This window comes from Rattus norvegicus, chromosome 12, assembly GCF_021556685.1.
Source record: "Rattus norvegicus strain SHRSP/BbbUtx chromosome 12, alternate assembly SHRSP_T2T, whole genome shotgun sequence".
Lineage (NCBI taxonomy): Eukaryota > Metazoa > Chordata > Mammalia > Rodentia > Muridae > Rattus > Rattus norvegicus.
This window is the reverse complement of record NC_141545.1, coordinates 22,485,637-22,501,877: the sequence shown is the minus strand read 5'-3', so window position 1 is coordinate 22,501,877 and position 16,241 is coordinate 22,485,637. Positions and strand designations below refer to the sequence as shown.

The 16,241-nt window shown below is 50.4% G+C and overlaps 1 protein-coding gene across 2 annotated transcripts; it reads left to right on the top strand.

The window, feature by feature from the left end:
* The first annotated feature begins 219 nt into the window (after nt 1–219).
* Nucleotides 220–2,281, top strand: Foxl3 (forkhead box L3). Of its 2 annotated transcripts, NM_001432429.1 has the most exon segments (4): nt 220–339; nt 341–409; nt 1,058–1,226; nt 1,442–2,281. In NM_001432429.1, coding segments are annotated over 4 exon segments (696 nt in total). In that variant the 5' UTR covers nt 220–256; the 3' UTR covers nt 1,817–2,281.
* The last annotated feature ends 13,960 nt before the right edge of the window (nt 2,282–16,241 follow it).

The following is a 16,241-nucleotide window of genomic DNA, read 5'->3' as shown; positions in this document are numbered from 1 at the left end:
ACGCTGTGGTGGCTGGGGACAGCCCCCTGCACTGGGATTGGACGCCAGAGAACCAGGCGGAGCAGGCGAGGACCCCAGAAGCCCAGGCTCCCTGCGCCCTGCACTCAGAGGCTATTGGCCCAGCTAAGAGAACCCAGGGCTGGGCCCAGGCGGCCGGCGGCCAGCACGGAGGAGGAAGCGGCAGCGGCGCAGCACACAAGCCAGTACAGGGCCGCCAGGATGTTTGACAGCTCACAGTACCCCTATAACTGCTTCAGTGATGACGCTGACGACTATCCTGCCGGCAGCGCCGACGAGGAAAAGCGGCTCACAAGGCCAGCATACAGGTGACCCGGGGGGGCAGGTTTCAGGGGTCCCACAGGAGCGGTAGAGGTCTGTGTCACCAAAACCTCACCAAGACCAGGGAGAGGTGGGACTCATTCCTTATGGGGATCTCTAATGAAGGACTCGTTCCAGCGCACTCTGGAGATAGCTACCGGGCAGGGAGGGGGGATCCTCCAAGTGCTGACCAGGTTAAAAGTGGGGTCTGGGTAAAAGTAGGGAGCTGTGAGATTAACGAACCACAGCTTCTTCTGTACCCCCAATACCCCACTGGAGTTTGGGGAGCCAACAGGCCCAGGGCAGTTTTGCAGGGTCCCGCAGAGTCTAGAGGGTATCAGAGACTACAGAGGGTTTCCAGGGTTCCAAAGAATCTCGGGGTTCACAGGGTCTCAGGATTCAGAGGGTCTCAGAGGGTCTCTAGCGGGTGTGTATGTTGTGTGTGGGGAGGTGGTGGGTTCAGATGGTAAAGAGAAGAGAGTTGCAAAGGGACCAGGGTTCTGCAGAGGGTCTGGGAGACGGAGACTCCAGAGGATCTTGGGGGACTCCAGAGGCTCCGTAGAGGCTTCAAGCCAGCCTGTTGAGCTCTAGCAGGTCATTGGGGCTCCAGCGGATGGAGGTTCCACCTGGTCTCAAGGGTTCCAACCAGTCTCAGGGCAGGTCTGACTTCACCAGCGCTTCTGCAGTTCAGTGCCACCCTGACTAATGCAGCCCCTCTGTCTGGCACCCCTGGTCGCAGCTACATCGCTCTCATCGCCATGGCCATTCAACAGAGCCCCGCGGGCCGCGTGACCCTGTCAGGCATCTACGACTTTATCATGCGCAAGTTCCCCTATTACCGCGCCAACCAGCGCGCCTGGCAGAACTCCATCCGCCACAACCTGTCGCTCAACAGCTGCTTCGTCAAGGTGAGCCCCTCCCCCGCCCGCTGCACACAGTGTACCCCCGAGTGTCCCCAGTAGTCCCTTGTGACGGGCAGAGTGGCGGGGTAGCTGGTTTCACAGCCAGCGCCAAAGTTCCCTTCTAGCAGATTCCCGCTGCCCACCCCACCCCTGCTCACACTTGCCTGAGGTGCGTCCTGCCTCGTGTCTGGGGACACTCACTGAGCCTCACACTCCCGCAGGTGCCACGGACCGAGGGCCACGACAAGGGCAAAGGTAACTACTGGACGTTCGCGGGCGGCTGCGAATCCCTCCTGGACCTTTTTGAGAATGGCAACTTCCGTCGGCGACGCAGGCGACGCGGCCCCAAGAGCGAAGAGGCCCCGGGTCCCCTCCAGCCAGCAGCCCGCGGGTCCCCGGGCCCCGATGGCACGCAAGCCCCAGATCGCGAGGCTCAGGCAAGGCTTGTGACACACAGCGACATCAAATTCAGCATTGACTACATCCTATCTTCCCCGGACCCTTTCCCAGTTCTCAGGTCGTCCTGCCACTCACAGGAAGCCAGGTACCCGACTCTGGAGCCCCAGCAAATGAGCTTCCAGTTTTGGGCAGCATGAGGTGGCCTCTGGGTCTCTGCCCCGGTGGCTGCTGCAGCCAGTTGAGGACTCTGGCCTGATTCTCCCCTGAAGGCAGGACTTGAACCAGGTATTTTGAATCAAGAACCCCGACATTGGCACATCTGCCTATTTCTTCACAGACTGTCCAGGGAGACTCAGTCCTTCATTTGGAGAGATATGGAGACCTTCTTATAAAAGGTATTTATGGTGATGTTGTGACTTTATAAAAAATAAAAACAGATCTCTCGCAGGAAAGCCCGACTCAGACTCGGCTCCACTTCAGGATTTGCTGTGGTCTCACTGAATGCTCTCCTACATCAAGCAGTAAAATCACCCTCTGCTCCCCAGAATCAGGTAGCACTTTGTTCTCCGTCGTGTGGCAGATGGCTCCAAAATTAACGTGTACTCAGTAACGTTAATTCCTGGATAAGGAATTCCCTGTCATTAAAAATAATGAGGTTTAAAGCTGTGAAGACTGAATCTATCCTGTGTTACTCACCCCAAGGCTTATAGTGATGCCAAGCTACGAGAGGCATAACCAGAAGCATCCCGTGTTCTCGGCAGAAACATACTTCCCAGAGCCGGCATGCTGACACAGGCTTGTCATCCCAACACTTAGGAGGCTGAGGCAGGAGGATTATAAGTTCAAGGCCTGACTAGGTAAAATTAGTTAGATCCTGCTTCAAAATAAGAAATCTAAGAAACGTAAGCATAAGTTTTCTGTACAGGGATGAGGAAAGGAGAAAAGGACAGGGATAGAGGGGAAAGGGAACTTTATCGTGGTCCTCCATCCCGACTAGCTTCCTTGCAGGCAGGGACTCTAGCAGGGGACTGAAGATACCCACTGCACAGTGAAGTGCTCAAGACAGGAGTGGACATACATCCATGAGAAATGTAAGATGGGTTGTTCAAGAAACCAGTTAGGCACAGTGAAACTATATGCTCACTGTTCCCATTTTTTTTAACCACCCCACCCCCTTTTTTGCAGCATTAACTACTTGCTGTGACTAAATTTGAGCATTTAATAATCTGATGTGCTCTCTGATTCGTCCTTTGAGAGACAAAATGGCCCCTGACCAGTCTGGCTGTCTCGATTGAGAATTGTAATTAAAAAATGGGCCACAGAAAAAGGATGGTGGACAGAGAGGCAGGATGGGGTCACAGGAGACATCTCTTAGACTTAGCCGCCATTCCAGGCTGATGAAGTAGTCTCTTTGTTTGAATGCCTGATCCACAGAGTCTTTAGTGGCTGGGGAAAATGGAAGAGGTCCTGCTGTAGATCTCCTGAAGGCAGCATGGCTGCTGTCTGACCTGCAGACCCTGGGGAGCATAGCCTTTACCTAGAAGCTGTTCCCACTCCAGTCCAGCAAAGAGGAGAGGGAGTCCTTTTCCACAGTGCTTCCCAAAGGAGCAGATTCACCCTCCTGTCAAAGCCACCTGCAGCTTTCCAGAACTCCGCTGCTCTCACCAAGACACCTAACGTGCACGTAGGCGCTGCCTGATGGCATAACAATAACCCAGACCTATGCTTGCTCCATGCTGGCTTCCTCCTTTGTCCTGGCTTGTCTGAGCTGTCAGGATGGTGTGTGTGTGTGTGTGTGTGTGTGTGTGTGTGTGTGTGTGTGTGTGTGTGTGTGAATGCACGCACAACATGCCCATGCACTGAGGCCATGCATCTGTCTGTATCCTTGTTTTGTATATCTGTCTGTCCATCAGGTATGCTAAAAGTATCAATTCACACTGGATCTACTTGAGACGGCTCACGCCACAGACAGTACACAAGTCAGGGGTGGCTCAGACAGTTGTCCAAAGATACATAATTTTTTTCCTGCTGCCAACTGAGCAAATATAACTTGTGTTCATTCTTTTGGATGCTTGGTTGCTTCATACAGTTCGTTCTCGTTAGCAAAGTCTGATTTGAAACAGGAAAGACCCTTTCCCTGAGCAAAACAGGGGGCCTTAGGGAGACTCTGCACACAGATTCACTGCCAAAAGCCATCTCCACAACCACGGGCAAGAGAGGTGAAGCCAGCCCTAGGCGAGGCCGGTGTACCTTGAGGTTTGGCGGTCACTTTGTGGAGGCTATCAATCATGTTCTTAGAAGCAAAGGGACATTTCCCGTTTGCCAGCGTGTGATATCCCACGACGTCAGGAGTGAGTGGCATTTAATACCAATAACATAACAGGGGTGAGGGCTGGCCGTGACCTATTCAAATGTCGCTGCCACCACGCAGACTCGCCCAACGTGATTATAATTAAATAGTTTATGCCGCTCTTGCAAATCCGCAGATTGATCATCGATACGCACATTACCAGCGTATTACCCCCGAGCAGATGTCTGCCACGCGCGTCGTCACGGATCAGTAGGTTTCCATTAACAAAGTTGGGAAGTGTTGCCAAGTGCCAGCTCAGGGGGAAATAAGTGTGAGTTACCACGGTCCCAGCCAAAAGTTCCCGGGCTGGGCTGCAAATCTCTGTAGCCCCAGAAGAAGGCAAAGGGAGTACAGCCAGCTTCCAAGGGCAGGCCACCTAACTCAAGCTGTGGGATCCGGTGGGAGATCCAGCAACCTCCCTAGCTGGCAGCAAGAGATGGCTGTTTTCCACTGCAAGTCAAAATACACCTCTGGGTTTCTCCGCCCATCAGGTGCAGCCTGCCTCCTGGAAGCTGTTGACCAGGCAATGTAGCAAACACCCTATGCTGGCATTGCCCCCCTGGGCCACAGGGGCACAGACACTGCCAAAATCTGAGGCCCTGAGAAAAGGAAAACCTATGGACCTCAGCCCTAAAACTGAGAGAATTGGGGGCTTGTAGAGTAGAGCAGATAGAAAATACAGCCTTGGGGAGACAGGGAAATAGATTCTGGCTTGCCCCAGGCCAGACTGGCCCTTCTTGAACCCTGGGACTGCTGCTTCTTCATTTACACCAGTCTGTACCTCCTGACAGTCTGGCTTCCATCCCTCAACATCCGTCCATGTCTGCACTGTTGGTGTCTGGGATTGAGACAAAGGGATGTGGACTGGCTGCAACCTGAAGTGAGGACTGGGGACCCAGGAGTTTCCCCTTTGATCTCCTGGACACCTCACTTCCTTAAAGCCACTTCCCACCCCTCAGAGAAGCTACCTTGCAGTATCCCTAGGTCGTCTGAGGCAGACAGGGAGACAAAGGTGTTTTCCTCTGTCATCTGTCTGTAGCTCTGTTCCAACATTTTGGAATCGGCCCTCATTAGAGCGCACTCCTATTTCCAGTGGCCAGCTGTTCTCAGGCTCCCCTTCCCCCCACCACAGTTTCCTCACCAAAGCCAGGTTCTCTCCCACCTTCTAAATTATGACACTATAAGGAAGTCTTCCTACCCCCAGGGCAGGCCTGGGCTTCGAGGTTTAGACCAGAGTGTGCTTGTCTCAAAGCCAGTGTCCCAGAAGCTCTCGGCACAGACAGTCTAAGCTTAGAACACAGGCTGGAGCCTGCTTCTCTCCAAAATGTAAAAACGAATATAGGTATCATGGGACCTATGACAGTCCTATGTCTCTTCCAATGCCCAGGTTCACCTTTGTCTGACCCCCTTACCATCCTGAATACACCCTGTCACCACCTATGCCAGCCATTGGCTCTACCTGGGCAGTTTCCAGACGGTTCTCTAGGTAGGTTCTGTTGAAGTCTGCTATTCTCCCCTATGCAGAATGTTTACTGACTCAAATCTGAGAAATCGACTTCTGCAACGTGGAATTCTGGCCTTTGAGCAGATGTTAGGATACATTCCTTGGGCTGCTGATCTATGTCTCCTAATTTGTGGGAGCCATCAAAGTCTCATAGAGGACAAAGAAGGCAGAGCCTAGTCTGGAGCGAGGCTGAAGGTGTCCCTCCTTGTCAAGCTAGAGGATCTGAAGGAAAGGGACTGCAGAACAAGGCCATCTGCCCAAGTGCCTGGTGACGGGGGCACCCCTGCACGGTAGAGGGGGAGTGCTTGTGCTATCCCTGCACCTCTGGGGGTTCATAGATTGGGAGAAGGAGAAGTGAAAAGACATCAGTTATCCACAGGAGCCTGGAAGCCCCACCACGGGGTCCGAAGACAGGCAGGCAGGTATCCTTGTAGTAGCAGCAAAATCCCCATTTTCTCTCTTCCTGCCACTGCTCTGAGCATCTCATCTCAAGGGTGCCAGTAATCTGGAGTTAGAAAGTGTCAGCTGAGCTGGAGAAATGGCTCAGAGGTTGAGAACGCGTACTGTTCTTCTAGAGAACCTGAGTTCGGTTCCCAGCATCCACCTCCTCATAACCACTAGTAACCCCAGTTCCAGGGGAAGCAATACTTTCCTCTGGCCTCCATGAGCACCTCCACTTGTATACATACCCACACAGAGAGAACATGCATTTACAGAATTTAAAGTAAAAATAAATCTGCGATTGGGCTTGGTGGTACACATCGACACTTGGGAGGCAGAGGCAGGTGGATCTCTGGAAGTTCCAGGTCAGCCTAGATGGCACAGTGAGTTCCAGACTAACCAGGGCTCCATAGTAAAATCTTATCTCAAGAACAAAACAAAAACCTGTTTTGATGCCTCTGTGGGTAAGGGGCTTGCCACCAAATCTGCTATCTGTGTCACATCTCCAGAAACCACACAGTAGAAGGAAAATACCAATGCCCGAGTGCTGTCCCTTGACATCCATGTGCTCTATGACATCTATGTACCCTCAACATCTACCCAAATATACACAGTCACACAGAATAAATAAATACAAATTTTTTGTAAGAGACATCCTATCTACTACCTGAAGTGCAGTTCCAAGGGGAAGGTGACCTGGAACAGTCCAGAACCCCCACTGTGGCTCAGCTGCTGACCTGCCAATGTTAAGGGGGTCCCCTGTAGTGGGACACCACCAGCGCCCAACCACTTTCTCGGGAAGAGTTGCATCAAAAAGGGAAAGAAGGAAGGAAGGAAGGAAGGAAGGAAGGAAGGAAGGAAGGAAGGAAGGAGAAAGAGTAGAAAGGGGAAGGAAGGGGAGATAAGGGAGGGAAAGAGAGGAGAGGGGAGGGGAGGAGGGGGAAGGAAGGGGAGATAAGGGAGGGAAAGAGAGGAGAGGGGAGGGGAGGAGGGGGAAGGAAGGGCAGGGGAGGGGAGGGGAAGAGAAGGGCTTGACCTGTGGTCTGTGATGTGATTTTTGTTGTTGTCCAAACAAACTAACAATCTGTGAACAGTTACAAAATTACATTTTCATTCTGCACAAAATGCCAGTCACATCCTGGGCAAAAAGGGCCTGGTCCTCAGGCTCCACTGTGCAGGAGGGACAGTCCCCAAAACAGTACACAGCTTGTGAGGCCCAACAGAAATTAACAGGATCTTGTATGCACCAGTACAATTACATTCCGGCCAGCTTTAGGCGACTTCAAACCTAGGTTCCAAATAAGATGTGCGTTCACTGAACTGAAACACGGGGTATTAGATTTGTAATAAACACGGGGGGAGGTCACATGGCACTGCCGTTTCTCAAGAGGAAAGGAAATTAGATGGGAATGTCAGGACTTCGTTCAGCCTTGCCCTGTGCTCTGTGTGAATCCAGGTGACAAAGAAGAGCCATCAGCCAAGGGTAACGCAGCCACACCCGCCTTCACCCAGCTTAGAGCGCTTGCCCTGTCCTGGGCTCTGTCACTTGTGCTCTCTATGTAGTCCAGGCTGGACTTTCGCTTGAAATAATTCTGTCTCTGCCTCCAGAGAGTTGATAACACAATTGGGTTTACATTTTCTTTTGAGACAGAGGTGGTCTTAAACCGGGGACCATCCTGCCTTCACCTTCGAGATGCGCACAGTGTAGGTGTGCACCGCCATGCCCAGCTTCAGGCTTTCTCTGTGCTCTCCTGCTACGACCTGCACTCAGAATGGAATCCAGAGCATTACGCCTGCTAAGCAAGCATTGTGACATTGAGATGAGTCCCCAACTCCCAGACTTTCTCTGTAAGTGTCAATGACATCCAAAGAGCAAGGAGCGACCGTGTTTCAGAAATCACATATACCATCCTCCTGGGCCTCTTGCAAATCCCTGAACTGGTAAGAGGGGCCCCACTGAGGACTACTCTGCCCTCCAGGGCACATCAGCTTCAGGGCTTCCCCAAGGCCTCCCTCCCCTTCTTATAAACCTCTGATGTAAATGTGGATGGTGCTGGCAGGGAGAAACTGGATAGCTTTGCTCCCCTGGTAGGAAGTTGGATGGGCAAGACAGCTCTCTCCTGACCAAGGTGACCTCTGAACTTTGCAGCAGGAGCAGCAGCTGGGAGTCTGTACAAACCAAGGGATGGCTGAGCCTTGAGAGGAAGCCACTGGAAGAATGGCTGGGCACTGGGTGTGGGGTGAGGAGTCACTGCAGGAACCTGGGAGTTCTAGCATGGAGCCCAGAAGGCCTTGCTAGCCTCTCTGAAAGGTCCTTGAAAGAACAAAAGCCAGTCTGTGGGCAGCATAAGCCAGGGGGAGATCTGGTCCCTCATGTGAGGTTCATCAGGAGACTGGCGTTATCTAGCACCCTAAATGAATGTCTGCTTCAGACAGGTAAAGCTGAGGTTTATGGAAATCAGTCGGGCCTCCATGTTCCCAGTCTAGCTGTACCCAAGTAGAAGAGATCTATGCTTCCTCCCACCCAGCCCACCAATTCCACTTGTTCCCAGCCAGCATTTCCTGGGCTTGGAAGCTCTCACTATTCCCTTGTAATGCTTGAGTGTAGATAGACTTCAGCTGGCCCAGGGTACCTGCATGTCCGGCTGAAGTGCAGGGCAGGCCAAGGGGGTATGCGCCCTCAGCACAAGTACACAGGGTGCAGATTCATGTACCTGTGCACTGATACAAGCATGCAGACTCACACGCATGAACACACACACACACACACACACACGAGTGGAAGTGTGCACATGGGTACACAGAAACACACAGCTACGCTCTGTCCTGCCCCAGGCTACAGAGGCCTGGGCTGAGAAGGATGTGTTCCTGCACTTAAAAGCCACAGGGGTATTTATGAAGCCCAGGAGAGGAGAAAGGCATTATAACAAGAGATTGCATGTGTGAGGCAGGAAGCATACACCTATACACACACAGCACAGACATGCACATCACAAACGTGCACCCACTTGTACGTACACACACACACACACACACACACACACACACATACACACACACACACACACACCACAAATGATCACAGACCAGAGGCCCAGCACGTTTGAAATATGTATGGCAAAGCAAGTACAACCCAGTCTGCACACTCAGGGGAGAATGGTGTCTGGTCTAGGGTAGGCTGCTGGCTCTCTCCGACCTGCTGCTGTCACGCCTCCTGCCTCACACATGCAATCCCTTGTTGTAATGCCTTCCTCCTCTGCTTTGCCTCATAAACACCCCGGTGGCTTTTAAGTGTGGGAACACATCCTTCTGAGCCCAGGCCTCTATGGCCTGGGGCAGGCAGAGCTCCCAGCCCAGGCAAAGTATGAAGGGCACAGCAGAGAGCAGTGAGACTCTTCGTTATCACCTCCATAGGGATGGAGGCCTGCCCCAGGGACCTGTGGAGCCAGGTGAGTGACTTACACAATTCACATTGGCTCTAGGTTCCCAGTCACCAGGGATAGAAGCTAAGAGAAGAGCAGGAGCCAAGCCAGAAACAAACGTCCCCAGCTTCCACATCCTTGCCATCTACACTTCCTGGATCTAGGTCTGTCCCAACACTGGGTAGGTGCTGGAACGTGCTTTCCCTCAAAAGCCCTGGGCTCACAGCTGTGGGTCAGTGTTTCCAGACACAAAGGCAGAACGATCCACATGTGTTCAGGGCTTCCAAGACGTCTGGAATGATTTCTCAGTTCAGCTCGTGTCCTCCTTTCCACACAGGCTGAAGGCCCCTTGAGATAGGGATTGTCCTGAGACTAGGTCAGGAGGGCTAGTGTGGCAAGCCCACAGGCTAGACCAGGAGCCATGCTCTCCCTGTGAGTGACCCCTTAGCTTCTTAGGGCAGCCTGCTTTCCACTCCCAGATCCCCATCAGAATGAGGAGCCCAGTCAACTCCCACAAACCTCAATTCACCTAAATATGTCCTCAGTCCTTGAAGCATGTGGAATTTTCAGCCCTGATTCTGACTCTGAGTCAAAAGGGAAACAAATCTGTCCCCATACTGCCAGTGAGGAATCTGAGGTCTATCTGTCCAGCCCCTGTGACAACCTTCCCAGGCCAGCTCCACCCACTTTCATTCTTCGCTGGTATGTGACCACCCTGATTGATCTGTCCTGCCCTCCACATGCCCACCCACACAGATTGGTTTAAAGTGATCACATGACCTGATAGTCACATGACCCCAAAAGCAGCAGACTAGACCCCAGCCCTATGGCTTCTACTGTAAGGATAGGGTTTGTGGCAAGTGGCTACAGTCGGATCTCTCCAGCTGATAGCCACCAGCCCTTGGCACTCCTTTCACCTGGGAAATGTTTATACAATTCTAGCTACACAGGTGTATATAAAATAGACCCCCAAAATTAAAATTGATTGATAAAAAATTATAGGTAAGCTTATTCTCAAACAATTCTTTAGTATACAATGTAATATTTACACACACACACACACACACACATATATCATATTGGCATATGTTTAATAATAATTTACCTTTTGCTGAAGATGGGAGCAAATTTGCATACTAGTGAAATGGTGTTATTAAACAAATGGTATTGTTGTTGGTTTTGGTTTGGTTTGGCTTGGTCTTTTGACACCAGGTCTCTCTGTATATCCCTGGCTATCCCAGAACTCACTCTGTAGACCTGTCAGTCCTTACCTCCCCCGTGCTGGGATTAAATTAAAGGAAGCTCTGTTAGTTTTTTTTACATAAAACCTTGAGGGAATATGTGATACTTCAAGATACAGAGTGACTTCAACATTTTTCAGAGTTGGTCAGTATTATGATTTTATGATCATCTTTGCTGCTGACAGTGAATCACATGCTTATGAGGTGTGTTGAGGGCCATTTCAGAAACTGTTACAAGGTCAGTCTTAATCCCAAGCCAAAGTTCATTGAGTGTATTTGTTTTCATGTGGGTCTCAGGTCAGCAATTCAAATGGGAGTTTTAAAAATCAAAAACACTAATACAAAGTAACCCAAAGATGTGTTAAATTGATACATGCACCCAAGGAATGATGGGAAGAAAACATTAAAAGTCTCTTCTGTAATTAAATTATTATATTCTTGCAGAAGACTGTAAACTTCTGCACTTAAAGCCTGGGCTGGAGAGATGACTCAGCAGTCAAGAGTACTGACTACCCTTCCAGAGGTCATGAGTTCAATTCCCACCACCCATGTGTTGACTGACAGTTCTCCTTAACCTCAGTTCCAGGGGATCCAACGTGCACATACATGATGCCCATATGCAAGATGGCAAAACATTCATACACCTACAACAAAGACGCCTAAAAAATTAAAACCAAAGGAGCCTGGCATTTGTCTCAGGATATACTCATTGTGGTATGTTGTTTTGTGGATGGCTTGTGTGGTACAGAGAATGTGATGTGTGGAGTCAAAGAGCTTCAGAGAAATTACTCCATCCAACAGGGGCAAGAGTGGTCAGACACTCTGAGGTTCCCAATGCGTTTGGTTTCTGAGTTAACTGTGGGTCACTGTACAGTGACTATTCCAAAATCTTCCTTCTTACCAAAGTTTGTGGGTACTCCCCCCCCCTAGCCGTCTTTTGCTACTTTGTGGGTTCTTCTTTCTTCTACCCCTCTCTAGCCTTTTTCTACCCTTTCGACCCCCTAACTAGATAAGAGAGAAAGAAGGATAGAAAGTAAAGGGAAGAGGAGATCCCTGAACAAAGTCAGAGGGTAGAAAGGGGATGACATTATCATCAGACTACTTTCTGTTGATTAGGAACATCAAGTTGCTTGGGGTAAGTTCGATCTTGGCTGTCAGGATATCTAATTTTTTTTCTTGTTGTTTCTTCTTTGTGCGTGACTATTTAACAAACCACAACCAACAACACCCCCCACCCACCTCTTGAGGCCCTAGCATTTGTAGATCCTCTGAAAAGTCCCCAGAATTCCCAATGTCACACAATTGCAAAACTATCTGCAGCTGACAGAATCTCGCTCCTTCGAGAGTCCTTGGCAAATCATAGTCCGCTGCTGTGGGCATTCTGAAGCAGCCCCATATCCCACACCTGGGATTAAAACAAAAACATATTCTTACAATATTTCTGTGTCTTTTAAAGGAACCAAAACTTCAAAATCCTCACCCTCCCCCCCACATTACTGCATATGGGACAACCTATAGCTTTATAACCACAGGTGTTTATACAGAAATCTCAATATTTTGCCTAATGATGGTGAATGCTTTAGCCAGAAAAATATGTCTTCAGTGGAGTGTTTATGGGCCACACAGTCATACAAACACTGAAGGTCCAGGTCAAAGTGATGTTGGAAATGAGGCCTATGGACCTGGAATCAGAATTCCCTGGAATGGCACAATACCCACCTTTGGGTCCTGAGGTGTCCCTCTCAGGCTTCTAATACACAATTCAGTTCAGGCACCAGGTCCCTGGCCTCTCTGCTGCTAGGAATAGTTGTGACAGAGTATGACCTCTGTGGAGCCCTGGATGCCAGCACGTACCACATGCCAGGGACTTGGGTACATGCAGGTATGTGTGCCCACACAGGCAGGACTGAGGGTGCACACAGTGAGTGTGGGTGTGGCACGCACAGATGAATGGTGACAGTGTGGAATCTGCGATGAACACTGCTCCAGGGATGGTGGGGATGCTAGGGTCTTGGGAACCCCAGCTATGGCTTTAGCGTGCACAGCTGTGATCCTCTGTCTGTAGGCTTTCCAGCTGCTGATACCGCCAAAGAGAGCCAGTCTATTCAATCTTCTTCACAATGCTTGGCTTCAAGCCTCCCCTGGCTGGCCAGAGTCACCAAGTTTCTGTCCTTGAGGCTCCTCTCAGCATGGGGTGTTGTAGGAGAGCAAGGGAGGGCCTGGAGCTGCTGCCCCGCTTGGCTGACAGCCATCAGCGCTTGGCGCTCGCTGTAAAGGTTAATACATAAATCACAGGGAAATGTCAGGCGGCTTTTAACACTGATTGAGATGTAATTTGGGGTGGGGGCTATCCGAGGGGCTCGCCCACATGGATCCACGGCAGGCTACGAAAGAAATTATCGGTTGTTCATTTATGGTTCGTAATCACATCAGAATTGATGGTCCTCCACTCTGGACGGGCGCTGCTCCGGGTGTGCCAGGGATGGATTTACAGGGGGATGCTGGGTCTGGAGTCAGTTGGTGCTGACAGACACAGCATCTGGACCCCAGAGAACTTTCCGAGTGCCCCCGGGGAGAACAGCTTGTCCACAGGCATCCTTGAGGCTCGGCTCACACGATAAGGCAGACCCAGGCCACACCAGGCCTTGCCAGGACAAGACCTCAGGCACAGCCCCCTTCCTGGGTCACAGCAGAGGCTCCACATGGCCCAGGACCTCTCTCCACATAGACAGCCAATGGTGCTCCCATCTGAGAGTGTGGTTCCCAACACTAGGATTTAGGGAGCCTCAGGCTTTCCTTGTGAAGAGTATAGGGGGGAAAATCCTTTCTGCATGAACCCTCATGAGACTGTGCACACAGCTCCATTCACATGTGCTCGGTGTGTTAGTATGCTGAAGATATGAATATGGGAGCTGGCGGGATGGCTCATTAGGTAAAGCACTTGCCACACAAGCACAAGGACCTGAGTACAATCCCCAGAACCCATACAAAACTCCAGGCATGACAGTACCTGTCCATAGCCCTAGCACTGGGGAAGCAGAGATTCGAGGATCCCTGGGGCTCACTGGCCAGCCAGTCTAGCCCAACAAAGGAGCTCCAGGTTCATTGAGAAACTCAAAAAGGTGAAGCAGCTGGAGAGACGGCTCAGGGGTTAGGAGCACTGGCTGCTCTTCCAGAGGTCCTGGGTGTATTCCCAGCACCTACGTGGGGGCTCACAGTAGTCTCACGTTCCAGGGGATCTGATGCCCTCTTCCGGCTTCCTCAGGCTTTGTACAGGCGATGCACGTGCAAACATGCAGAGAAAACACCCACAGATATAAAATAAAAGTTCAGAATTTAAAAAGTAACTTAAGGTGGAAAGTGAGTGCAGAAGCGACTGACACGGACCAACGGTCACTACTCACATGCACATACCTGCACACCCAAGACTGCAGTAAACCAATGGAGAGCACCAACCGTGCAGCAACCACTAAGACATCCAACTTATTTGACTCCGAGTGTATACATTAAGGCTTGAAGAATTGTCACCACGCTTAAACTGTTTAAAATAAGTCTTCATCGTTTAGCAGTTAGCAGATAAAAGTGGCCACACCATACCCTTCTCGTCCTCAGCCTCCCAAGCTCTGTCCTCCCTCTGGGTTCTCAGTCACTTCCTCCCCTTCACAGCCCCACTCTAAGATTCTGCTCAAAGGCTGCCTCCTCTATGAAGTCACCCAAGCCGAACTCCAATCCAGCCCAACCTTTAAGTTCTGAGTCTCAGTCCCTCCCATCATGACCACAGCAGCTTCCTGACACTCAAGAAGAAGCGGAGAGACTAGCAATCCCTTCTCTCCCCTGGAGCCACCTGGCTCTGCCCTGCCTCCATTAATTATGGGAAGGAATCATTTGTCACCTTCCTAACCTTTAATCAGAGAAAGTCCAAGAAACAATGGCTGTCTGCCTCAATGTCAAACGCAATTAGGGTTTCTGGTGTGACTAAGTTGGTAAAGTGTTTGCATAACATTCAAAAAGTTCATCCCAGCAGCACATGAACAAGGGCAGTGATGCATACATGTACTCCTGGCACGCAGGATGTAAAGGCAGAAGGATCCCAAGTTCAAGGTCAACCTTGGCTGCAAAGTTCAAGGCCAGCTTCGGCTACAAGGGATCGTGTCTCTAACACACACACACACACACACACACACACACACACACACACAGAGAGAGAGAGAGAGAGAGAGAGAGAGAGAGAGAGAGAAGATGGCTTAATCAGTCTATCACTAGCCATGCAAACAGGAAGAACTGAGTTCAGATCCTCAGCAGCTACATAAAAGCCATGTGTGGCGCTTACCTGTAACCTAGCATTAGAGAAGCGGGAAAAACATCGATCCCTAAGCCTACTGCCCAGCCTGTGCAACCAGCCAGTGAGCTCCAGGCTCAGCAAGAGATCCCACCTCAAAGGATAAGGGGAGTGATTGAGGAAGACAGCCGGTGTTAACCTCTGACGTCCACACATGCACACACACCTACATATACACATTCACACACAAACACACTGAGACAAGAAAAGGGAAAGATCTTTGGAGCTCACTGAGGAGTGGATCTTTGCAGGTTCCTGTAGGACGCTGCCTACAGGAAGGTGAACAGCTTTCTTTTCCCCTGTAGTCCCAAGGCAACAAAGCCAGGTGACCACAAACTGAAAACTCTGAAACCATGAGCCAAGATAAATCTTCCATCCTTTAAATCGGTTTTTTGCAGGAATTTTATAGCGGAGACAGAAAGTTGACTAATGCACGTATAAGTACGAACTATTTGAAGGATCGCCCCCATGAATGCATGCTTGCACAGCCCCACAGAAGGGGCAGTTGAGTGTGGGCATGGAACATGGGCTTGCACAGGGCTGGTGAGTTCACTCTACCATTAGGTTTGTAAGAGATTCAAATGAGTCTGTAGATGGGAGCAGAGACATTTATCTTTGGAAGCAAAGAAGGAGATCTTTAGGATTAAGATAGTAGAATGCTGTGGTGTGGTATGCAGGCTCATGCTGTCAAAAAAGTTCTGGAAATATGGGTCCTGCAATGGTCATAATTGGTTCGTGGCAGTGTTTGTTATGGGCATGGGATGGTAAACACTGGCAGTGAGAGACACCACCCATATTTTCTTCAATGTGCCCTCCTGTTGTATGAGATTCCCCCCTTCTGGGGAGGTACACACACACACACACACACACACACACACACACACCTCACCCCAAAAGAGAGAACAGCAATAGAACAAGGTAATGGTTGCCCCAAAATCCACTCGATGAGCCAGTGAGTATCTATTGGTGTTACTGACAGGGAAGTGTTGGGTGGGAGAATGTTACTTATAAAAACAGAGATGACCCAAAAGGGTCTTCATTACCAAAAGCACACTCAAACATGGGTGATGATTCCTAAAACTGGAACCCTGGCACTCATAGCATGAGGGCAGCTCGACGGGGTCAGACGGATCTCCTGACAGCTCTGCAGACCACCACCTGCAGTTGTTTATAAAGCTGGAGAAGGGCCTTCTAGAACCTTCCAAGTTTCTACTTTCCTAGACATGTGACCTGTTTACCTTGGAAGAACCTGGGATCACCTTCGAGATAAGCTCTGAACGTGTTTGTGGGAATTTGTAGATTGCGTTAACTGAGGAAGGAAGCCC